Consider the following 27,175-nt stretch of genomic DNA (forward strand, 5'->3'; position numbering starts at 1 on the left):
TAAACTAGTCAAGACCTCTATCTGTTCTATGTCCGGGCCAGCTCTCCGGCTGTGGCGCTGTGCGCACGATTGGACTGCTTGTGGCATCATATGCTCTGCAGTCCAGCAACACCTTGTCCGGTAGTGTCCACAAATATCCACAGGGAAGAATAACGCCTCGGTAGCTTAACTGGCTAAAGCACTCGACCGGAAATCGGGGGATCCGGGTTCGAATCCCGGTCAAGGCGGTAAATTTTTTCTCTGTGGATCTTCACACGATCGGCCTTCCAATATTTGAGATTAAAAACAGTGTAAAACAATTACTGTACCAAAAATATTCTCTTCCTTTTCATACATCTGTTTATATGCAGTGAAATGATTGAGGCTCCGCAGTATACAAAACAAAATGAATATAATGAGAACCATATTTAAATCCGGTCTATTTCTTAAGCATCTGGGGGGTAATAGTACCCCCATTACCCCCCCTAAATCTGCCAATGACTATGCATGTATGTTTGCATGACTCTCTTCAAAATCGCTGATCCTGGATTTTTTCTAAGGGGGGGTCCGATAGGCAAACGATCTTCTCATATTTGACATTAAAAACAACGTACAACAATTACTGTACAAAATATTCTCTTCTATTCTAGGGAACTTACCTATTATCAACTTACCTGTAAACAGCACATCACAGCCTTCAGAGCATGCGTTCTGACACTAGCAATGCAAAACGCCAACTCCTATGACTTGGACGGAGGCCACCGACCCAGCCGGTATTCCAATCCACCATTTCTGTCTTGGCAGGCAAGAGCGTTTTCCCCCTGACACCAACGCCAAAAATGGATAACAGTCATGTTTGCGATTTTCAGATGGTGGAAAGGATTTGTTCACAATGTTTTTCGATTGTCAATAGTGATTATGTTTGAAAAATGAAGAGATTCATATTTTTCCATCAGTCGCCTCCTTCTCAAGCTATTCCTAGCAAAAAAAATTGATAGCCTTAACCGTTTTCCTGATAACTTGATGATATCAAGAGCTTTCAATCAAGCAAATCTTTGGTACGCCTATGCCTCACGCGTTAGCTTCTCATTATTTGTCACTTTTTGCACTATCTAGGTCAATGCCTTCCATCAATTAATGGTTCTTACCGACGGAGAAAATGAATCAGAACTCAAATGGCATCACAGAAGTGGGTGGCAATTCTTGCATTATTTTATTTTTATTAGCTAATGGCATAGGGGAGAAAATTATTTTTTTTACTTCCCTATCTTTTTCTCTTCAAGTTCTTCCAATGATTAATTGATGAATAAGATAATCCAAGTGAACAACCCATATCAATGATATTGAGTGGCAGACTTTTCACTTTTTAAATAAATTTGCAATTGCATATACCGAATTAGTTGAAAATTTTTGAAAGATAGAAGCATCTTTTGCTGATTCCATACGAATATAAGGTGATCAAATAACAAAATTAACTTAATTGGTTTATGGCATGAAATGTCTTTAACTTGAAGCAGACAAGTTCAGGAGCAACAATATGTACATTCTTTCACAAGTATATTACCTGTGAAAATGTATCTTTACAGGGTTCACAAGCTTAATCATTTTATCCAAGTTCCATCAGTCACTTTGCAAAGCTACAGAAATCAGCAAATGGAAAAATCAACTGCACAACAGGTTATGAGCTGATTAAAAAACTATCTTCAGCATCTTCAGATGACCCAGGAACAAAACCTTGCATTTGCCTATTTGCGCAATGCAGTTAACTTCAGCAGGAAATGAAATACCTAATCACGAGTGATACCTGTCACTGCATTGCACTACGGTCCACCAGCAATATTTAAACAACTCTATAACACAGATGCCAAATCTTTACTTTGGCTTCCCATTGACAGTAGAAGAAATCCAATGAAGGCCCACTGTTGCTACTTATCTCAAAAATAGTGAGTACAGACCAGGTGATAAACAAATAAAAGTTACCAGTCATCATGAAAATGTAATTTATTGATGTTGGTGCAATGACTTTTATGATAATTGAAAATGGATAATGAACATGGGACACTCACTGCATTTACCACATAAACTGGTTTTCAACACAAACTGCTCACAGAAAGTACAGAAACATTAGTTTTGAGAACACATGTTCACACTCTACACATCATCTGCAAAAAACAAACCTTATCCCCAAGAGTTTTCAATAAAAAAAATGAGGTAATACAACGTCGCTTGTACTTCTTCGTCATAGCCATCAAATTCTCCATTTCCTCCTCGTTGACAGCTTCTTATTGAACACGACCGATGGACGTGCCATCAGCAGGCTCGAAAGCTACGCACATAATATGATTAAACTACGTACCTCACTTGAAAACCCAAATGTATCCCAACTCAAACAGAAACAGGCCCAATGGTGCCTCCTAGTTTATGTCCCACTTAAATGCACCATCTCAACTATTGTTTACAAGCCACAAGTTCTCCGCTAAAACTAAATAAGGTGGGAGACTGACTGGAGTAATAAAAAAAGAAACGCATATCACAGAACATTTATGGCATGGGGTGTCAGGGGTCATGAAGGAGGAGAGCGAGGGAAGAGGAGACTTCAACTTCAACAAGAGACGATGAGGGAGGGGGGGGGGGTGAGGGATGATGAGTGGGGTGTGAGCACAGGGGGTGCAATGCGAGAGGAGGGGGGTGGGGGGGGGACGAGGGTGGCTGGTGATTGGTAGCAATGTTCAAGTGCCTCTCGGCAATTTTATGCTTTCCACCAATGCGAATTTCTTTAAACAAGGATTCAAAACAAAAGTTACAATAGGAAGAACATTTTCTCATCAAACTAAAACCATTCAGGGCAATACTGATTGAATTTACTCCCCACCGATTGGGGCAGTAACATTCTGAAGGGAAGCTTACAAGGAATACAACATTGTTTGATGGAAACATTGCTAGAGCAATTCACCACTTTTCAATAAAAACCTCTGTAAGTACCATTCACTTGGCAAGGTGACCTCAAATAGCGGACTATCGGATGGTCAGCGAGACAAGAGCCAAAAGCATGAGATCTCCTCGGAAAATATCTCGGGAGTCAAGTATGGATACATGAAAACATTAATAATGCAGACGTTATTTCTACATGATCTAGCTAGCTACTTCTCACATTACATAAAAGAAAACATAATGAAACAAACAGAAACCTGTCCTTGGCTAGAAAAATGCCTCGATTACCAGAATATCACATATGAATTTATTACAATGCACAGATCAGCCTCACCATGACCGATTATTCCAAAGGCTCGCTCTGGTCAACACAGATTAAATGCATTCTAAAAACAAGAGGGCTGAGCAATAACTCTCCGTGATTGCCCAAGCACTCGTGTCACGGCAAGGGAACCCACTTGGCGGGAACGCCAAGGCTTCCAGCTTTAAAAAGCAGGCTACTCAACCCCATTGGTGGACGATGCATGCTCCCGAGGAATGATGAGCCGATGCTTAACTTACACAGTGAGAATGACAAGCACATTACACAACTGCCAGATCAGGAAGTGAAGAACAATGATCAATGTTTGGAATAAATTATTTTCCCCAGTAGCACTTCTCAAAAGGGGGAATCAAAACTATAAAAAAAATGAAGATGAACAGAGATCGAATATGAGGGATGCCAGGGGGGGTGCTTTGTTTGAGTCCACGGTCCATACACTGGTTCAGCATTCTGCATGACCCAAATTCAATTTGAACTAATTTAAAAGCAATACTTAAAGAGGTCATGTAAATAAATCCAAGCACATCCTGTAACAGCCATTGACTGCGAGGGCACACTTTGCCTCGAATTACAAGTGAATATTCATTCATTACTACCAATTTCGTGGTACAAGCTGAACTTGGAACTTAAAATTAGGACACACAAGACTATCTTTGTTACAATTCACCTGGCATCTTGGTGGGAGGAACTCCTCCATCCGCCGTGGAGGACTTTTGGGAAAAACTGGGAGGTGAGGTCCTTGAGGCCTTATCAAACCACAAGCGAGAACACATTTTCAACTTAAATGGTAAAAAAAAAGTCTTGGATCTCAACACTTATGTTTTGCGTAGGAATTGCAGCTCAATAATGCTGAATCCTTTGCTACAACATGGTGGAGTCCACAGAGCATGAATTCTACGGTCCACGTAATACATTTCTATTCACAATGAGCGTAGCACTGTGATCACGCCACACGCACGCACGCATCCACACAGTCAACAGTCACTGTGAACGCACAGCAATTATCTGCATTTTTGCCCCTTTTTTGCGAGAGCAAAACTGAAACTAATTATTTTGGCATACTCTTCAGGGAGATGGGGGGGTGGGTGGGATGGCCAATTAGGTCCCTTGTTTCCTGCGTCCTCCCTGCCCACCACACTTGGTCACTTCCGCCACCGGCAACGGGATGGACAGGAGGGAAGGACGCCACCGGAAGAGGGGGAGGGGGAGAGATCGAGAGTCCAACGTGAGATCGACGACACCAATGGCAACTGAGCCTGTGCATTTGAGGGGACCAGCCCCGCCAACCATCCCGACAGGTGCTGCCACCTGAGAGCCACACTCGTCGGCGACACACGCACCAACTGGAGTAACACGACCAGGAAGCTTCACTTGCAAGCAGATGTGTTCCAGTGCCACGATGACTTATTTCTTTGAGAGGTAGATGACATGAGGGGAAGGCATTTGGCCGGCCGCACTTGAGGGACAACACACACTATCCCCGCCTGCTGCAGCCGCTCCCCCACACTTTGAGGGTACGCACAATGGAATCACTCCGAGTGTGTCATGACCCGTGGGACGAAATGCCGGCGCCACTCACAAGACCACATAACCCTCCGATGGAAGCAACGGCCACCCCTTGCCGGGTCAAAGGTTGCAGCAGGGACTGCTTCGCACCCACTCAGCTCTGCTTCACTCGCTTGCGTGGCGGGCCGATGGGGGGGATTTGCTGCGTGGCTAGCGCACGAAATGCCTCGGCTATGAGGTGGGGGTGCGAGTGGATCATCGACTTCCAGCCAGCCGTCTCCATCACGTCCGTGGCATGCCTGCAAAACAATAAAGAAACAAGACGTGAGAGCAATCACACGTGAGCAGGCAGAGCAGCTACCAACAGAACGACCCAAAGCATCCAAAGGCACAGACCATTCATTGTATTGAACAGTGGCTGCTGAGACTATACTTCCAAGGACTCACATCCTCAACTCTTCCAATTTAATGAATGCATTTATTGACCAATGAGTTTATAGATATGCTTTTACGTTTTTCGTTAGGATTAGTCTACAAGAGAGTATGTTAAGTTCCCCAACAATATGACAGTTGAATCAACCGCCATATTGTAATTTTCACGGCTTGGATATTGATTATGAAAGTCAGAGAAAATATCAACAATTAGGTTTTTGTCAAATTCTAATTAATTTCATAATTAAGCTTCAAGCCCTGAGGACTACAATATGAAATTGAATCAGCAAAATTTTGGCAAGGAATAAATACACTCTTATATTGACCAACCGTCAAGAATACTAAAAACATACCATTAACTCTTTCTGTTTATTGCCCCAAATTACTGGATTTTATTAATAAAATAAAAAGAGGGCAATCTGAGTAAGGAGAAAAAATAAGCATGATTCAGGAATACTTTTTTATGGACAAAAGAGTAGTGTTATTTCATTTTATCACTCATCAGTGTCACTTTACCAGCATAATAAATGCTACTAAGAGCTATTTATCATGAAAATTAAGTGAGATTTTAAAAAAGAAATGAACAAATTTTGAAAATGATTGCTTTCTTGATGAAAATGATTCTTATGACAGTTTAAATTCACAAAAAATAGCTCTCAATTTTCCAAGAACCAAAAACTAACCCTTTGCCTTACAGATGGTTTGCTGGCAATCAACAACAATTGCAAGCATCAACATTCAACATGCTCATGCGTCCTACTGCTCCAAGAGAGAAGGGGACCATGGCCCACAAAATGCCTAGCGTAGAAAGTAATATATATATACAGAAGTGAAATCACACAAATTATTCAAATGCAAGATCAATTTCCATTACACTTGCCTTGCTTTCTTAGCCGTAAGTATTAAGCTTATAACCAATAAATGCCATTTTAAGATGGTAAGCACTCGTTAGACAAGTGATTTTATCTGGAAAGGGATATCATTACAGCCAGCGAGAGTATAAATCTAATCGTAAATCCCGTCTCAATCACAAAAGGTCAACCCCAAGACACAGTGGCAAGTGAGTTACTGTTATGGTACTTGAGAAATTATCTCATTGATGAAGTTATTTCATTTCATGGGAAGACAAGAATATTACATGAAAGCTTACTCAGAGAAATAGTGCTGGGATGGGAGCTACATTTCAAATCCCTCCCAAAATAATAGATAACTTTGAAAAATATTAATGGAGGTGGATTCCAATATCCTTACTAATTACATTGAAACATTAAAGACAAGAAATTATTACTTCATATAGGCTTAACCTAGAAGACTCAAATTTTAATTGAGGAAGAAGAAGAACCAGTATAAGGAAAGCATGTAATCAAACCTTTTCCTCAAAGCATAACTTCCAAAGATGTACTCAGTCGTTATCACTTGAATGCATGATGTCACTTTTGATACATTATCATATAATGAAGGAATAAGGAAAATTGGCTTTGGCAGAGAAGTAATGATTATGCAATCAACTCCAGGTGAAATGTGAAGTTTCAATTCTGTGATAGTATATTATTGCAACAAATATTTCCTCAAATAATTAAATTTGGGATCATAACTGTGATTGATACTACATTAGCTACTGTAATCTAATGTTGGGATAGGGTCGATTCCATTTTTAGCCGGTCATTGAAGGAAAATTATTATTATTTTCCTTGAAAAATGGGCATGCTAGAGAAATTTTACAAAATGGACAAGAATTTCATCAATCAATTTACAGAGACATTCAATAAAGTTCATCAAATGAGATCATCAGAGGGAGATAAAAAAATCAACTGCTATGCCATTTCACAAGCCCAGCCACGCCAACAAAAGCTCAAGTATGCTATACACAAGCCAAACAAGCCAATAGAAAAGCTGGTACTTCACAAAATGACCTCCAAAATAAATGTCAGTTATTGGAAAGATTCAGAACAATCATTTGACATATTTTTAAAAGATAGAATCAGTCCATTAAAGACCAAGTAATACCAATAATATCTTGATAACTTTGTCAACTGTCACTGGTGCTACAAAAGGAATGAGATGGAATAACATACCATGCTAAGTAAATTGGCACATGGGAATATGAGAGTCACTTGATAGTAAGTAAGCTTACGTATTGATGAAGTCAATTGCTTGGGCCTTTAATTGGTCTGCACTATGTAAATCCGCAAGGATCAGGATATCGGCTGCATTCTCAATGGACAAATTGGTACATAGAGCTTCTTCACACATGACTTTCAACCTTTCCAGGGCATACTGTTCATGGAAGAAAAATACATTTCAGTATGAGAATATTCAAAAAATATACATACTATAATAAGCACACTCAATTTTGCTATTCTACATAGGATCATAAACAATGGTAATTCAGTAAAGACCAGAGAATTTATCATTTACTACAGTGCTTTATCAATGCATCAAATTGTAATCGCTTTAAGGGATGAGATAGTGAATCAGTTACTATCATTTAAAAAACTGATGAGAAGGATTGAACCAAACTCATGTTTAAGCAGATCGTAGAGAATATAAGTAGTAATCCTAATGAAAGACAAATACTTGAGAGATTTTGATTGCAAGACACAAAATCTGGGCAATGGGATGAGGGAGGCACTCACCTTGTCAGCGGCTGCTAGGAGGTCATCGGCCATCTTCTCTAGATTCGCTGCTTTGCCTGTGTATATGAAACGCAGCATTTCCCGCAACACCTCATGATCAACATCCGTTATTTCAACCCGATTGTGCTTGCGCTCCTCCATCTCATGTTCAAACATGGCAGCAAACACAGGACTTCTCGCTGGAATGAAAAAAAGCATCCACTTGAGATATAGAGCACAACCCAAGCCATCACTTACTGCCTATGAATGAATTATGATTTTAACTCATACCTTATCTTCAAGGTAATTAAAAAAACCACCACATTCTATATGAGATTTAAAAACTTAACTGTAACTACCTAAAAACTTGTTTATGTCTTAGGGAAATAGTGAGATCATACTACACTTAAAGTAGATCAAAGAAGAAAATCCGTCGTTAAAATCTTGTGTGACATAAATCTTTAACATCTTGAAATCTTCTCAGGCTTGCCATTGCATAATTCCAATCCTACCAATATTTTGAGTGCAACTCCGCCCGTACCCAACACTAAGGCCCATTTACAATTACTCACAAGAATCAACCTCACAATTTTTTTCCCAGAAAAAGTGAAATCATGCACATAAATATTTAACCTTTAACTTGGGATTAATCCAAGCACATTCATACAAACAGGCTTGTAAGATAATAGGGTATTTTATTTATCTGATGACTTGACTAACATTTTGCATTCATGGCAAAACAAGCAAGATGAAGATGATGATTTGTAGAGTGCAGTGTAAATGAAATGAGAAAAATATGAATTCCCAAACATTTAATGGCTGTCATGCTTCAATGGTCCAGAAAGAGAGTTATCTGGTGAAACAATCATGAAATTAAAACCATGCTTCAACGTTTGGACAATTTAATCCAAAATCGCAAACCATTACCTATTTGATAGGTCTGAGAAAAGTATGCTTCAAAAAATAAATTTTTATTGCTATAAATAACGTCTCAATGTAAATCCTTGAATTCACGGCTCAAAAACATTCTCATGTAGTCAAAGATATCATTTCAAACAAGCTTATTGCTACCAATTTAATACAATGTGAATAAATGAATGAGGAATCAAACTGTCGTAATTCTTTATAAAGAATAAGAATGATTGGAATATGGATTGGGGATTTTAATTCTTCATAACGAATTACAACAGCTTGATTGATTACAAAGGTGGCTGGCAACAACCATACGTACCTGCAAGGATTGCTTTATGCGCTTGGAATTCTCTCCCTCCAACTGCCAACGTGACATCGCTAAATTTTTGATTCTCAAAGAGCATGCCGAGGTCATCCGAGAGTCGACACTCAGGTACTTTGAACTGGATTGCATTCGACTGGCCTGAGATGTTCACACTGTCCGCTACCACACTCACCTTGAATAAATAAAAAATCAATCAAATTTTCATTAAAAATGCCTCATCGCCTTTGGCTCGTCACATGGAACCATCCATCTCTTGCTAACAACGAGACGTCAGCAGCAAAACTAACCTCACAAAATATTGTCAACTTGTCGTCAGGCAGTAGGCCATTGGCTTCATCCAGGAGGAAATCCCTGCGTATGAACTTTTTGAAGCCCCAGTCTTTTCCCTGAACAAATCTATAGGCTCGCTGGCTCTCTGAAATAGAAAGTGCATTTGTTAGACAAACATAAAATTACCACAGATGACACTCATTCAATTCCACCTGAGAATTTGACCTAAAACTGGGAATGGTAAGCAATCAAATGTAACCAGGATAATGCAGGAGTTGCAAGTGAAATCAAACTATAACATTATTTTTTCAATCAATTTTCACGTTCACAGATATTTTTAGCATGATTTATTCTGTGGGAACTCCAAAAAATTTCTATATTACTGCTTTTACAACATACTACTACTTTCACAACTAGCACTTTCACCACGTAAATTTTCGATGAGGGATTTTTTTCAGTGTTCAAAACTTATCAAGTAAAAACGAAAAGATGGCATTCAAGTTGATTCTTTCGTGAAAGAACGTTTTACATTTGGAAGAAATGAGAGAGAGAGAACACTTATTTTTACAGATTGAAAAGGAAAAAGACTTCAACTCACCCATTGCTTTGGTCTCTTCCCTTTTGGCATTAAGAATGGAGAATTTGAACTTGGCCCTGACTTCTGATTTGTTACAGGAGACTAGTAATAAATATAACGAGAGGTAATCCTTGCTTTCTTCATCTAAGCCTTTGGGGTTCACCCGAAGACACCTGCAATTGATAAAGGATTGAAGACATTAGTAATGGCAGCCTTGACGACAAAAAATTGAACGCCCTTGAAAGAGGGCAACTTTTACCATGGGCGTACCCAGCGAGGGGCAGGAGGGGGCAGCTGCCCCCTAGAAGCAAAAATCGCAAATTTATTTCAGGAAAATAAAACTTTTTCAAGCATATAATTTGAAAAACTAATAAAGAGCTGTTACAGTTTCCTTAAATTGTTGATTTCATTCACCTTTTCCATGCTTAAATCATATCTACAACTTGAACAAATATGGCTTGCCTCCTCACCCCCTAGTTTTGATCCTGGGTACGCCTTTGACTTTTACCCTTCCTTGGCAAAATGCTTCAGGAAATTTTTCTAACGATTTAGATGAAAAAGTTTAATGCATGACTTTGCTCCCGCACAAAAAAAGATCCATTATCCATGAAGATAACTTGCGAGCCGAAATGACTTTCTGGGCCGTCAACTAGCCACACGAGCGAAATGTTTTCCATCAAAATCCCACCCTCCCCCCCCCCCCACGAACGATGAAGAGTAAGTAAAAGGACTCACCATTTCAGCTTATCGTTTGCTCCGGCAGAGAACGTCGAGGATTTTAAAACTTCGCCCATTTCCTCCCGGCAAAAACTGAAGTTATTTATGGTCCACATGTAACTGAATTTCACCACTTTCACCTGAAATGACAGAAAAATTGAATGTACAACATGTCGGAGAAAAAAATACGTTTGATGGATACGTTAAGTATCCAATAAGGGCGCAGAGGGTAAACCGCCAAAAGGCATTTAATCACTCCTACCAGTACACATTATTTCTACGGGCAGACATGTAAAACTACTATTACATAACAAATGCTCATCTCTCTGGATGCCATTTGGCAGTTTTACACCCGCATAATCAAAGCGTCGCTAAATTTAGAGGAGGTTTCGCCATCCACGGTGCAAATCTAACGAGGGATACAAGGGTACGAGAAGACAACGGCTATGAAGGCGAAGATATACTACTATGAAGGGAAAAACATCGCGGGCTACCAACGGAAGACGCGACTACTAATCCCGATTATAAAATCCATTATTAGATTAGATAGAAATTAGATTACGTCCATTTTTTGCAACATAATTTACAGTGTCCTGCGATATCTCGTGGGAATGCTTGTTCTCCATGAGAATAAACAAAAATGGTAAACTTCCACGCAATTTTATTTATTTAAGTACCGAAGCGGTTCCGACACGCAGTGTCATTATCAAGTTGATAATGTCACCACGTGTCGAAACCAGGTCGGTACTTATCTAAATAAATAAAATTGTGTGGAAGTTTACCATTTTAGTTTATTCTCGTTTTTTGCAACCCTTGAATTAGCATCGCATAGTAGATATTAGCGGAATTTTCAGAGCTATTTCCATATGCTGATAGGCCCGTAATTTCTGACCGCGGGTCGACTGAGTATGGCGGAAAGGATGAATTTGGAAACTTCCACATAAAATTGCGATTGCTTTTTCTCCACTCGGTCGTTGCGCGTTCCGATTGGGCTGGTCTCTTTGGTCAACTGCGATGCTGCTCCGTCAGAGGGCGCGGATCGGATCGCGGGCATCTAGAGGATGACGATACAAATGCATAGGTTGGCGACCGCCATGCGGGACACCCACCCTGTGACCCGCTGGCATCTTTACGCGCCACACGACGATGCGGAGTTTCACCCGCCCTGCACTAACTGGAGCGCCAACTCCACACGTTGCCACCACTGCTATATCTCCCTCTCTCTCTAAGCATTCACCATTCAATCACAAGGAGGTCGACCCCAAAAACAAATGAAAACTACACCGTCGTCACCACTGAGAAACCAATTGTGTACCCACGATTCTTTCGCCGAGATGATGAAGCTTTGGCAGGGTTCCCACTCAATCTAAATCATAAAATTCACGGCTTTTTCCATGTTTTCACGGTCTAAATTTCTTCAAATTCACGGTTTGTAGGTAAACCATTTTAGGCAGAAATATTGATCACGTAACACTCATCGGCCGCACGTTAACTACAAATCTGACAAACGCAACAGACACAGTGAATGCAAACGCAGCAATTAAAGTGCTCTCTCTCCAAACGTCACATATCGTTTGCAAAATTCAGCTCCGGCTAAAGGTTGTGAGCGGGAAAATAGAGGGACCAGGGTGCCAGGGAAGTTAAGAAGAGTCTTTGCAAGTGTTCAATGAACTCTTTGCTTACCAGTCTTCCGGATTTGGTAAAGGCTTAAGGCCTATGTGTCATCATGGCACACGGACCAATAACTGCGCTTCAAATATACGCGTCCAGATAAATCCGTGGCCATGTCTGCGCGAGACTGACATTGACATATGATCGAAATAGCCATTTTTCTCTTAATCTGTCAATCGTAGTTCTGCGATCATAAAATACCGATTGAGAGATTTTGAAGGCTTTAGGAAGAAAAATTCACGGCTCATTCACGGTTGAGTGGGAACCCTGTTAAGTTATAGCTGGTCTCCCGCTCTCAATAACTCTTATTCGAGACCAAGTCCATTAATGGCTTGCAACAGGGGCGCAGCTAAGAATTAAGGCTAGGGGGGGTTTTAGGCGCAACTGGTACTATCGGGTGTGGGGGTATTGCATACCCACCAGGGTAAGCAGGAGTTGTGGGTGCCCCTCTCCAGAAATTTTTTTAAGAATAATGATGGTTCAAAATGAAGACTTTTACGGCTAGGGATATTTGATTAATCCTAACGCTATGCTATGAGTAATACTGATCCAATTAAGTAAAATGGATTAAACTTAAAAAAATTCTCCGAGCTCCGGGGGGGTTTTTATCCGTCACTGCGCCACTGGCTTGCAAAATATACTTTCATTCACAATAAATAATGACCAATCTATTGGAGGCTGTAAGCAAAATTTGTTTCGTGATTTCGTCCAAGGAATCTCCTCTCCTTATCTATCTCTAGAGGCATCGCCCCATTTCCACGCGATGACGCACCATCGACGACACTTGATCGTAAGAACGAGGGAATCCTCGCAAGAGTGGGGGCAATGAACTCCTTCCCGTCGCTCTGTGATGCTCAATTATTTCCATTTGCACAGACGCCTAGAGGCAAAAGCGAATGACACGCGATTGGCGCACTCGTGGCGATCGCTTTTCTTTCTACTTCCCAGCTATCTTTTCATAATTTGAGACTGAAAGTGAGCCATCATGTAGATAATTAAAATATTCATAGCTTTAGATAGTACACACATATTTAGCGGAGCACCTTCGTGCCTGCAATTGGACGATGTGGGAATGGATCGCCAACGGAAAACAGCGACAAGTTTTCGATCGACCGAGTATTACCACCATGCCTTAGTCCAAGGTTCCACGATGTTTAGTAACTTTAACAGATAGAAGACTACATAATCAAAACAAAAAACGAGATGCGAATTCGCTTCACATTTGACACTGGAGTGTTGTAAATGAATCATCAAATATTTGAAATTTTAGTTGCAGTATTGCAACGAATATTCACAGAGAAAGGATTTAATTTAAATTGATGCTCCCACGTTTTTTGTTTTCGTAAAAATAGTCTCACATCTGTAAAATGTTAACGATGGGCCTTGGGCCAAGGCAGGGTGGTATATTTTCTTCTTTTTAGTTTAAATTAAAACGCAGTTTTATTAGATTTATTTTTAAATCTATTTCAATGTTATTTTCATATTTGTATTTTGTAAAAGTGAAGCCTATAAGGCTAACAAAAAGTGCGAATTAGCAAAGCCTAAAAAGATGGAAGGAGCTCAAAACCAATCCGCACAAAAAATTCACTAGCAAGGAACGATGCTGCCAGTTATCGCAACTGAATTTCTCCTCCATAGACAATCGCACTTTATGTTGTTGCGCCGGAGAGCGCTAGTCTGAATTCGAAGAATTAAATTGTTAAAACATGCGCTGCAGAGCAGAAAAATTTAATGCAAAATGTTGACTGTCGAAAATGACGGCTCATTCTACCCCTGAACGCGTAGAAATATCGTGAGAACGCACAGTGACTGGTTGTAAACAGGACTGAAAATTTCAAGTTGCTAGCTCAACGGAAAGTATGTTTGATTTGAGTCGCAAGATTTGGCCCGGAAGGACAAACAAACAAAACAATTTTCAGTCTCGTGAATTACCCATTTCTTTCTGCAATGAGAAGCTTTTGTCGGATGAATTAGTTTCCTCACTGCCAATGAAGTACTTCCTACGTTTATACCACCGATAGGGCAACAATAATAATTGAAAGATCTCTCTTATAACAGCAATTCGTGCGCATGAGCCAAACACGCGCAGCTCCTCAGCCTGAGATCCGCCCTATCCAATGCACAACTACGAAATAAACCGATGCGAGATTTATTTGGATTCAAACCTTGAGGCACAGCGCTCCACTGCACCTTCATATTCCTCGTCCAACTACCTTCTACCTGGCCACGAACGTGGAACTTCACGTTAATATTAAGTATCACGTCTTGAAGAAAGGTAACCTCGTTTACTAGGGGAAGAGGTGCAATAAAAAAATGGAACTCTATTGCTTTTGATTATGCATATCATTTAATAACACGTTCACTGTCATGACGATTGGATTCCGCAAAGATAAGGAGGGAAAAATAATGAGTGAGAACTTGTTGGAGAGGGGATGCGAGAGACATACACATGTCCACGAGGATTGAGCTCTAGGCATCAAAAGAGAGGCGTCGTTTCTAATCATGCTGAAAATGCTGGTGACTACGAGTTCTGGTAGCCTTCCCTCATGTTTCATTTCCGCGTATTCTGGCCCACGTTAATTGGCTCCATATCCTTCGCAAGGACCTCGCTCACTAGTAGAATGGGATAGAAAATGGGAGCTCATAAAAACGGCTTCCCAAATTGATTTAGTTGACGCGAAAGGGGAGCCCATGCGGACATTCCGTCGGCGTGGGCCACCCTCGGGGTCCTTCGACGTGGGTGGCCACATGGCTGAGGGCCCACCCCGAAGAAAAGGCCGCCAGGGGAAAGAATCTCAGGGAGAGGGCCACACTTCCAGGAGACCATCGACCACACGAACTCAAATCACACAGCAAAGCCAATGCTCCGTGAATGCCATACATCTCAAATTTGGTGGGTGATCTTCGGAGTGAGAGCAGCAGTCGTAGAAATACGTATCATTCACTGCTGCGCCAAGAAATCGATTTTGAACAAGCGTACGATAATATTTCGTAACCTCTGCGATGTTTCACTGTCATTCACGATTCGCTTCGATACATTATGCACGACGAACGGGGGCTGAGTGGGCCGATGGACGTGCTAATAGTGGCCAAGGCCTTCAAAGTATCTTGTTTGCTAAAAAGCAATATTATGGCTTTAACTAAACTGAAATCACAAGAGTGCAAAATTTGTTCTCTATAATTATCGTATTCCTACATTCTAATTTTATCGATAACATCCACGCTTTGAGGTAAGTTTCCGTGAAGTGTTCCGTGAAGGTTAAATAGTCTCACAGGCGAAAAAGCTCCGATTGCACATTGAGAATGGTCTATGCGGAAGCCGATGCCTCTAACCCTTTCCCCACTCAGCAGCCTCCACCAAGGAGAGAGGCGCAGCCTTGCGAGGCACCTGGCACCCACGCCTGGCCTTCGCCGCCGCCGCCGCTAATGCATGGCTGCGAACACGGCCCTTCCCTCCTACACCCACCCCAACACAATTACCCCCCCCCCCCCACCCAACACCCCTCACTTATCGCCCGTGATAGCCATCGCGTAGAACAACCTTCAGCATTTGGATAGACCTAAATCATCAGGTAAGTAAAATACCAGTCACACAAACTGATCGCTTTCAGGATGCCAACAGGGGACAAATTTCAGAGAGTCCAATTAATGCGAGATCTTGAAATTAAAAATCGCATTATATTTCCAAAATCAAAAGGTATCTACTGGATTGGACTTTCCCGCCAAAAGATGACACAAGTCCTGCACAAAAAATTCACGGTATACAAACCAGCGATTCCCAGAACGTGATTCAGTTACGAGGAAGTTCGAAAACAAGCTCTCCATAAAGAGTGAATGGTACGTTGATTAAATAAATGTATTTACATCAGTGAGTAGGATCTCAAAATCGACAAAAAAGGCCTTCCCGAATCTCCGACTGCTGCGGACCGATATTAAAAATGGGGAGTGCACACACCGTGAGCCAAAGAAAAGGATTGAAGCCTCACTTACAAGAACTCTACGAATCATCGTAACCAACTATGAGTGACTGACTTAGTAATAACCGACGTTACTCCCGTCACAAATTTGATTACGGACGCGGGGAGAAATTTCCAGGCTCTCAGAACTATCTAGAAATAAAGTTCTAGAATCAGAAAAGTTTCTCGGGTTTTCCACCGGTTGATGTCGTCCATGTCTCCCGACGTTTCGATCCGCGACTTGATGACACATGGACGACATCAACCGGTGGAATACCCGAGAAACTTTTCTGCAACTGAAACGCCGGGAAAACCTAAGATCATACAAAATTCTAGAATATCCAACACCAGCAACCTTCCTCGCCATGAACGCCCGCCATTCTAAAATTTAGGCGCGGGTAACCTCAAAAGGTATTTAGCACGCCAGGAGCCCTAAATTTTAAACAATTTTTACGGGACGCTGCCTGCATCCCTCCTGCTGATCGCCGCGGAGGCGGTGCCATTCGCGAGATAGCCTCGCTCCACTCTCGGGAGAGCGCTCGACAGGACCAAGGACTCTTCCTTCTCTCTCACGCCACCGCTACTTTCTCGAGAACCTACACACTGAAACCCGGAACACATAAGCTCGTCCCCTGTGCACACATTGGCGCGGAAATATATATGCGTACGACAGCCCATCCATGCATCATTCCTTGACGATCACCTTCTAACAGTTCCGTAACTTTGCGCCGCGCATGGTCGGAGAACGCTACGAAAAGGCCTCACGAGAGCAACGGCGTGTCCGACCACGTGATTTCATTGAATACTATGAAATGAGGCACGCCCTCACGCCGCGGATCACGGACGCCATAGCGACTCAATTTTACTCACTCGAGTGATTCCAGCCTAACTTAGAGTATGCTGCGAGCGTGAGCGATCCGTTTGAGATAGGACTGATAGCTAAAATCAATGGAGAATGGTGCAGGGTTGTCAGATTCGCGATGAGTTGAAAGGACAAAAAGAGCACCGCTTCCAATATGTAAAGCTAATTACGATGGGAAACTTAACAGGATCTTTGTGAAATATATAGAATAATTTAAATAGTAAAATCGAAAAAAAAAAAATTCTCGACGTGAACAATATCCTGCCTTCACCATCGTACATTGTCGACGAGAACACGAGAGGAAAATAACGGAACAAGGCTGAAAAACAGAGAGAAATTTCAATCTTTATTCTAAATATCAGTAATAGCAACGTTGTCTTGATCAATAAAATTAATGGCGTCACTCGCTAGGACGACTCGTTACATGCTTGTAACTTTCTATTGCTCTAACCATGCAAGAAGAGATCACATGAACCGTCGGAAATTTTTGCCTTAACATGAATGGGCACGATTATTTTAATAAAATGTATTTTTTGTGAATCAAGAAGGGATCCTGTTGTATGCTCCATAATCGCGATTGTTCACCCCCTGCCATACACCCTTGAGGCGGCTATGAAAGCATTATGTACTCTTAGTCCATCCCCGGGTGAAAGCAAAACAATTAGCATCCGTCTAAATAACTGAGGACATATATAAAGGCACCTATACATTCCAACTGATCCCCTTTTTGCATTTTTATTATTCAACAACGTATATGGAATGGAATGATAAATTGTCAGTACCATTCACGACAGTTTACGCACCGTAAAAAGCGATTCCCTCACAATCGGTTTTTCCATCTTATGCGCTGATTACGTGCGTTATAGCATACGGGGACCGATTTCCTCAGTTGCACGCCGAAAAGACGCTCAAAATCTTCGATCTTTTGTCGCGCCGAGCACCAGTCGGCCACGAATATTTCTCGGGGCGAAGGTGCACACTCGCGTGGGCACCACGGCGGTGCTGCGTGGGGCCCTTCCACCACCACCGCTTTGGGGGGGGGGGGGGGGGGGGGGCGGCCTCGACCGCCTTCTTCTTCCGCGGGGGCCGGAAGCAGTGCGGGGGCCGATCCCTCACACCCCCTCGCCCCCCCTTCGCCTTGGAGCGCGACCCAAAAATACACATCCGCGCGGGAAGGGATTGTTGGGAATGGGCTGAGTAGGAGAGAGATCAGGGGGGTTGGGGTGGGTGGGTGGCAGCTTCCCACAGCAAGAGCGCACTCTTTCACGCCAAAGGAGCGAGTTATCGAGGCCCCTACTCCCCGAAACACCGACGCCAAAACTCGCGAAAATGAGTGAGAAGTCGATGGGAACCAAATTAAAAATAGAATTGCTTTCGACGGCTTAGTAACTTCGCTATCTATCACTAATTATTGCAGAATAATATGCCCAGTGGTAATAAATAAGACTTCTAGGCTGTGCGCGAGGCTCAAATTGCTTGAGCAATGGAGAGTGGATATCTTCCAGAGCGACAAGAAGAACATCATATTACAACTAGGGATGGACGGATCCAGGATTTTTTTCGGATTCGGATGGGATCCTTGATTTTCGGAGCCGAATCTTTCGGATCTTATATTTTCGGATATAAATGCATTTTCAAATTCTTGACGCTGAGATTCCCCCGATGATTGTTCAATCTCTTGGGAAGAGTCACACTATGTGCCAGTCGTATTTTGCCTTTTTTTATTTTCCACGACTGAAATTCTCCTTCGTAACCTCTGCGAGAGCTTCCAAACAAAACGGTTCATGAGTAGGACACGAATCGCATGCGACTGCGCATTCGAAGATAGAATCGGAACTCTTTCCACCCTTATGGGGCGTTGCATTCACTGAAGCTATTATTTAAAATTTCGGATCCAGATCCGATGTCTTCCGCGACTTTGGATCCGATGAAGAGCAATATCCGCGGATATTTGGATCCGATCCGACCAACCCTAATTACAACCCCACTGCATTTCCTGGTCCGGCAGAAACGGTCAATTAAAGAGAGGGTGCGCACTGCGTTTCTTCAATTCCCGACGTCATTCGAGAGAAATTTGAAATTCTCACCGCGATTGCTTTCGCCTCGAACCATGGGTGAACAAGTGAACGACGACAACGACGTGCTCAAGAGTCGGCTGTCATATGCGTCGGAAAACACCCCTTCCTCCTCTGATAGGCCCACCATCGGCGACAGGCTACTACGATACCACTGTGGCGCACTCATAGATCTAACGAATCTCCTTACGGGCTCAAATAATTTACCCCTCAGGCAAAAGGGAAAACGAAAATAAAGCAGACCCCCGCTCTCCCAAAATATATTCCACAAGGTTTAATCACAACTAATACCGGGTGTAATAACTTTCCAAGCAGGTCTTCACGCATCAAAATGCATTTTCCAAAATCCGAGGCTTGGTGGTTAGGCTAGCATTGGCTTCTCACACGGAGAGTTCGAGCTCAAATCCCGGCAGCGGCAGATATTTTTCAAATAATTCTCAATCCCTGTTTGGGGGCTTCGTGGAGGGCACTAGTAGTACGGCATCGGATTGTATGCCAGGTCGTGGCCCCGTTAATGGCTCTCGTTTACGATAGGCTCGACATTCTGAAGCCAGGTTTCTCTCCATCCTTTACTATGGAGCAAATGACCCACGTATTCCGTTTCTCCTCAGTAAAACTGCCAACCGAAGCGTGAGCAGGCATTCCAGGGTACCTACGCGTCCAGGGTCGGCCCAGTCTACACAGCACCTGCGCACTTGGCTTCCTGAATGTTTATTCGAGCACATATCCTCCACTCTCCCTAGTTTACGGCGAGCATCGACAATGAGGAGTCGACAGGAAATGGGGACAGGCTATAAACTACGCCGGCTGCATATTTCTCACGTCCTTCCGGTTGCATTCGGTAGTCCTCATTCGCGCCACCGATAGTCATAACGCTGCCAGGGAACGAATACACTAGTACACAACGAAAGGGTCCACGATCTTTCAACCGTTCAGGAGTCGAGACGAGAATCAGGTGAGAGGGAGGATGGGCAACTCCAACTCGACCATTATTTTTTTTTCGTGGTTCACGCCATTAACTCGAAATATTCTGGATACAGAAGAGTAGACCCATTCAAACATTTCCCTTTAAAATGTGAAAATTTTAAATCGGCATTTCCTTGGAGTAAGAAAGCTGGTGAAATTCCACACTATACGATCGTTAAACACTGCTTATATATCGCTATGTTAATCGCTTATATATCATCAGAAAGGACAATGGGATAAACGGGGTGGAGTGATTCAAGACGGAGAATATGAATTTTTTCAACGGAAAGAAAAAAAGGGAAAGAAGGTTAAAATATAAAGGAGTTGACGTTAAGCAGTGATTAAGAGATAAGAGAACTGGGGTAAGAGAGGGGAAAAAGGAATTTTTTACGGAAGAGAAATGAGGGGAAATGTTTCAAGGTAAAAATGACGTGATATAGGGATGGAGACGACACACAACCACGGATGTAATCGTTGACAGGTCTCTGCACAGCAGGAGGAAGTCTTAAATTTAAGAGGGGGGATTACTTGAAGAATACTATGCCATTCAAAATATCACCGGGGGAAATAACAATTTAAAATTTAAACAAATCCAATCAGCTTTCCTCTTTTCAACATGGGTATTAAAAAACTTCCCTAAGTAAAGCCTGACGATATTTTATACTTCCCTGGAGGTGAAATTGACGTATATCAGATACAGGTCAGTGTTGCAGAGGTCTACTCCATGTAACCTTAAAAATTCAAGACGATGGCGTAAATCACAAAGTGCATACGGGTTATAGAGCATACCCTATTCGACATTTACCCTATATCTCAAATATTAACATGATGCCATCGTTATTTTCATGGCGTTATTTTTTTAAGTTTCTGGTTGGGTTAAACGTTGCCAAGGGTCTCATCCACTTACTAACAACACTTGAAGGCTATAGCCTATGTTTTGAACGGGTAACACACGTCACTAAAAAGACTTTTGAGTATGAAATGAAAGTGAGAGAATGAAATATACCACGAGGAGTATCTCAAATATTAACATTTTTCATTAAAATACCTTTATTTTAATGTAGGTACTTTTTTTACTTCAGATTGGGTAGAATGTTGCCAAAGTTTTCCTGGATATCACACAATTACTTATACCACTTATTTTTTACAAATCGCGACACGGGTTTCAATGAGTTATCATCATATTCAGGCGCAAATTATGATGACGTCTAACGTTGAAACCATGGTCGTGAATAAATATTAATGTGAAAGCACAAAGTTCCTCTTTTTAATGTTAATTATGAATCGCTTTCACCAAGTTACGCCTCAAACAATCGATTTTGATTTTGATTGTTATTTACTTGACAAAAAAATAAGTGGTATAAGTAATTGTGTGATATCCAGGAAAACTTGTGATGGAATACCACAATGTCAATCAAGAGTTGGTGAATTTTGTTGCCAAAGGTCTGCTTCTCGCAGTCGCAAAACTTGAAGGCGGTATCTTATGTTTTTTAAGGGGTGACTAAGAAGACTAAGAGAGACCCCGAAGAGCGAAATGTAAAAAAGTGTCTCACCTGCGTGTAGCACCAGTTCTCGGCGACGGGTGTGTTGGCCTCCGGGGGCGGGGGGCTGGGCACTCGGGACACGGCCATGCCGGAGGCGGTGGCGTGGTTGGCGGCGGCGGCGGAGGAGGGCGCCCGGGCCGAGGACTGCTGCTGTCCGGGGGAAGTGCAGTCGCTCACCACGGGCAGCCTGCGGGCGGAGGAGGGCAGAGGGGGGCAGCCGTGAGAGGCGGGCGATGACGACGAGGAGGAGGAGGCTGGAGGAGGAGGTGGAGGCGCGGGGGAGGCCTGCGAGGGCAGGGGAGGGGGGCACGAGGCCTGCCGCGACGACGCTTGCCGGAGCTGGAGGAGCAGCGATGGGTCCCACAAAGATTCTCTGGGATCGCTGCTGCAACGCAACGGCGGAGTCCATGTGTAGTGGGGGGGTGGAAGGAGGGGGGAAAGAAAGGGAAGGAAAGAAAAGGGTTATGGTACCATGAGTGCTTGTCCACGATTCAAGTCCTCATTTTGATTGGCGGACCAAACAAAATTGAACAGGAGGAAAAAAAACAAACAAAAAAATGTCGCCGGCGTATGACGAAGACGCAAGCCCTCAAGAGCACCCCGGAGAATAAGTCAATCGGTCACCCGACTACGGCTGGTCACTGTCACCTAACCATTCCCCGATTTGGCCGAATAAATATATATTTTCAGGGAAAAACTCTGCGTGCTCCCGAGTTTCAGTTGGAGTGACTAAGCGGGTTAGCATTCGGTCTTCAACGTCACCCTCGCGCAGGACGGGAAAATTGAGGTCGAAATGAATAATTAGATCGCAACCGATCCCGCAATTTTCCCATCTCGAGCGAGAGTCATCGAAAGCTGACGGAGAAGTCCGAATCGCAGAGTCACCTGAAATTGACTACACCATCGTCATTTGAGTAAATACGGTTCGAAGGCGGCGCGAGATCTTCAACGCACTTGATAACCGCGCCGCGTTCAACCGCATTTACCCAAGCGACGGCGAAATCGTGCAGGGTTTTATCCGGTTCAAATCGGGTGAATGGATGGTATGGAAACATTACTAGCCAAAGTTGAGAGACCAAAATCAAGGGACTTTGCACTGAAGGTTTGCGAGTAAAGAGGAGCACAGACGGCCGAATACAAATCCGTTAGGAGGGACATCACGTCTCAGCATATTCCAGTACTCGACTGTAGAACACTAGCAATCACCATTGAAATGAGGATCATCATTACAGAATAGCCAAGTCCCCCGTGACGGAAGTTGCGGCTCAGATTTTCTTCGCGCCTTGGCAGCGGAAGAAAATCTGGCCCACTGCAAAGGCGAGTGGCTACCGAAGGAGAGTGCAGGAATATGCCGAGAGGATAAGGGGCATCCTAGTGCGAAATAGGCCGTCGAGCTACCTCATTTCGCAAAGCTTCGAGACTGAGGGCATGCGATTCGTACGCCGGCTTGCGCGAGTTCAAAAAAAATGTATGCATGTAAAAATAATCCAAAAATAATAAAATCATAAAAAAATAATGCTTGAAAATGACTGAAAGTGTCAGCTAAGAGGGAAATGATGAGCGTAGAAGCTCATGTAAGCAGTTCGTCACTTGGGCAAAATGATGATAGGCGACGTTAGTATGGGTGAATTGGGAATAGGCAGGGTTTGAACGCCCACGAATCAAGGGTGCTGGGTCCGAGGGTAGACATTGGCTGGCGAGGAATGAAGCCCAAGGCGATCACAAATGGGGAAACCAATACATACTTGGTTTGATTCATTTACTCAGACAGGTTGGTCCGTCAGAAACACATGATTTGGGGATCCTGAACGTATTCCATCAACACCTGGAACGCTCAAAGTCATTGAGGCTTCTATCCAGGGAGCTGACTGTTAACACCTTAAAAAATCTCAGAATTCATTTGATACATCTCAAGCGGTTTATTTCGATAAAACTCATGCCAAGAAATCATCGGCTCAGTTCTAACAGGCACTTTAAACTATTCTCACTTCACATCTTCGTTAAAATCGTACGAAAATGGAACAAACCGTCAATTGCATCCACGAGGTTCTCGCGTGTGATTGCGATGCGTCCATATCGCCACGCATCGACGGCGGAAACTTTTCAAGGTTGCCTCGGACAAACAGACCACCGCAGACAAGACTGCCCAACGAACAGCGGCGAGTGCAATCACCCGGTAATATGACTCGTCTAGACGACGCGCGTGATTTTCAGCATTGCTCATTGGGAGCGATAAACACCCAAGGACTTATCGACGATCACCCACTTAGGAAAGAATACCTGGGCTCATCTAGAAACAAAAAACTAACTCCACAGGACTCCGGGCCAAAAAAATCAAAATATTTAAGTGAAACATTACACACGTCCATTTTCCTCGGAGATGCGATTCGATTCCAACAAATATCATCATGATTGAATCAATGCCATGACTTAACCTCAATTTTTACAATCCAACAACTAAATAAATGAGATACTCTTTGGAGGCAGCCAATTCGGCAGGGAACATGAGTTTAACATCAATTATTAGTAATATTTACTTCAGCGTGGAGTAGCGAAACAATTATCATCGGAGAAGCTGACTCCACATTCATGGGTATATCGAGACGCCACAGATAGAAGCCACGGCAGGAGAGCCTCCACGCGTGGAGGGTTGGCGCCCCTGCGGCTAAAATTAGAGGGGGGAGATAGAGGAGGGAGGGGAGGTGGTCTGAAGAGGCACGTGCTACCGCGGGAGGGGGAGGGGGGGGGGGGGTTTGAAGCAGAGTAAGAGTGTTGGTGGCTGGTGTCAGAGGGGTGAGAGCAGTCGAGGGGAGCAGATGATGATGATCCCTCTCGTTGAAGAGAAGACGAGGGAAATCGATTCCACGCTCAGAGAACACGAGATAAGTCGAGAATTTCAGTTGGAAGACCACGGCGAGGAAACGATAGAACTGGAAAATTTCCTAATTATACGTATTCATTAATGTTCCACATCGTTTCACACTGTCGAGGGTGATTTATTGGTAAACGTCTGATGCCCATACATAGATAATATTTGAAGGGATAACTATTCCAAGATTTCACATCCATAAGTCCCTAAACCGATAAAGTACAACAAAACCTGCTCACCCGACATAGCGATGTTATTAGTTTGATAAACAAGCAATGAATATAAAAATTGCAAGACTTCAAAGCAATTTGAATGAAAAAATCACAATAAATGTACGAGCGGCAGCACGACGCTTAAGCAGAAGAATTCCGAAAGCGTAGGTAATTGTAAAAATCAAAGCAGAATAAATACTTTTCCAAGAATGTCATGATGCTAACCCATATGAATCTCGGAATAAGATGAAGTTAATGTCCCACTGAAATGATGAGCACTTTCTTACCCAGGACTCTGTCATCTTCTCTCGCGGACGAGGAAACCTTCGTGGCCGTGATATACACACCAGGGGAACAACTCTCAAATGCAACTCCTGATTACAGCATATGAAGCACTTTTTGAACGTTATTTCCAAAAAGCAAGTCAACTTCAGCAAGCTTAACGGTCGGCTTCAAAGCCGCCGATGTCACAAAAACAAACACGAGGTCCATAACAACGTAGGTATCGACCTGAATCAACAAACTACGTCGCCACCCTAACTACCTGTTAAAAGCGGAAAGCCTTTGAATGCTAGAGCTTCTCTCTCGTGCGATTAATAACGACATGCTCAAAATGTAAATTTCTATCCATTGGGCGAAATAATATCTAAAGAGATTCACACGGATACTGGTAATTATGGTTACTTGACAGCTGACTAAGGAGTCCAAGAGGACGTGACCCTAACATACTAATTAAGAAAAACAAAAATCATTCACTGAAGTTTTCTAAGCGTTGGGCTCGTTTTAAAGCGTGTGAACATCGTTTCCCTCACAATGCGTGAGTCGAGATAACAGGTATTTAAATTGTAAATCCCCAATGAAGAAGAAATTATTCTCAGTTTAACCAACATCCGCCATACGAGTGAAAAAGTTCGACGGCTAAAAATGAAAGGTAATTGAAGCGAGGGCATTCAGCAGAGTTGAAAAACATTTGTCGCGAGTTCACGGAATCAATCATAAACCGGTGCGTGCGAGTGAGTATGTGTCTAGATAATTCAATGACGCTGTAAGCAAGCAGCAGCGGAAATGGAATCGAAAGAGGTACGTACACACCAGTGCAGCGATGAGGAGGATAAGGCAATAGGAGGGGGGGGGTAGGAGAGTGTGTGTGGGGGGCGGGGGCAGTCGCTTATAAAGAAAGGCAGCCGGCCAGTTTAGGGTGGGTGGCATTTACCTCGGGAGGGTGGGGTGGAGGGGGGTGTGGACCTTGAGAATAAGACAAAAGGGGGGGGGGAGTGAGTGTGGCGCAAGGTCGAAGACTGCTGTGGAGTGGGAGGGGGTGAGGGGAGAGGGGGGAATGAGAGGAAGGGGGGGATTGTTGTAGACGTCACGTGCCCACGGATGCGCTGACCGAACCTCCTCCTCTTCCCATAGAGACGACGACATTCACACTCTTAAGCTTCTCTTACCTTAGGGGGAAATGACGAAGCCCCAGGTAATTCTTTACCTCGAATACTAACAATACATAAAATGGATCGACCGAGTTAGCGATGAGGAAGTGACGGCGAGGAAAACTCACGGATACCCTCTTAAATTAAGTAAAATATTCTGGAACATATTTAAGAGTGGCTCACTCTGGCGACATAAATCAAACTTCTGGGGGACCGACTTGGGCCTCCTTCGTACAGCAGTCCCCTTGGTAAATAGGGAAGGCCCTCTCCCTACGACATTTCACCAAGTAACTCGTGAAGCTGTTGATTATATCATGTGGAATTATGTCTAAGTTGGTCACTTGCAAACATACCGAAAATAAATCTTGGTTCCATTTACTTCGAGGAGGAAGTCGAGCAGGTTCAAAGCCTTAATCACACTTGCGGCAGGTTGAGGCATAGCGGTAACGAACGGTCATGAGACCATTATCGGACACCATTATTCTAGAATGGCGAAATTGTGTCCTTGAAAATGTACGCGTGGTCCCTACGCAAACGCTACGAATTGTGTCTCCGCCCTTCAACGGTAGTAGAAAACAATCGCAAGTCCGAAAATGGTGGCCCTAATAACAACACAAACGAAATAGTATTACAATTAATGCTTTCAATCAGCTACCGCGTTCTTAATCATTGAAAAGCGTAGGTCATTGATTGACGGACTGGGGATGGCTTGTGATTTCTGGATTACAGCCTGACCGAATGAAATGACAACAGCGATGGCGACTTTTGATTTAATAGTCAATGCATTTCATGAGTACGAGTAAGTAATAAGATTGAATCCGAAAACAAAACAAAAAGACAATCGTGGCGCGATCAATATAGGCACTGGATATTATATCCTCCTCAGCCGAGCTGTCAGTTGAAGAACACGCACCAGGATAAAAAAAATGAACGTTCTTCCTTCTCTTTTTACCTCGCGAGCATGCCCAGAATGCAATTCCCGCCGCTATCAGCTGTGAGTCGAG

At 43.1% G+C, this 27,175-nt stretch overlaps 1 protein-coding gene across 3 annotated transcripts in view; it reads right to left on the bottom strand.

The window, feature by feature from the left end:
- Positions 1-1,962: 1,962 nt before the first annotated feature.
- LOC124172695 (speckle-type POZ protein B) overlaps positions 1,963-27,175 on the bottom strand; it is an 87,399-nt gene continuing 62,186 nt past the window's right edge. Inside the window, exons 2-9 of one of the 3 annotated variants that reach the window (XM_046552174.1) lie at positions 21,670-21,847; positions 10,605-10,726; positions 9,891-10,042; positions 9,310-9,437; positions 9,017-9,194; positions 7,807-7,985; positions 7,305-7,447; positions 1,963-5,037 (exon numbers count right to left, since the gene is read on the bottom strand). In XM_046552174.1, coding sequence (XP_046408130.1) covers positions 4,893-5,037; positions 7,305-7,447; positions 7,807-7,985; positions 9,017-9,194; positions 9,310-9,437; positions 9,891-10,042; positions 10,605-10,726; positions 21,670-21,847 — 1,225 coding nt within the window. In that variant the 3' untranslated portion in view covers positions 1,963-4,892. Of the gene's footprint in view, positions 5,038-7,304; positions 7,448-7,806; positions 7,986-9,016; positions 9,195-9,309; positions 9,438-9,890; positions 10,043-10,604; positions 10,727-21,669; positions 22,046-27,175 lie in introns of all 3 variants that reach the window. The other 2 variants (XM_046552167.1, XM_046552159.1) reach the window with 2 other exon arrangements.

This window comes from Ischnura elegans, chromosome 1 (assembly GCF_921293095.1).
Source record: "Ischnura elegans chromosome 1, ioIscEleg1.1, whole genome shotgun sequence".
NCBI classification, from domain to species: domain Eukaryota; kingdom Metazoa; phylum Arthropoda; class Insecta; order Odonata; family Coenagrionidae; genus Ischnura; species Ischnura elegans.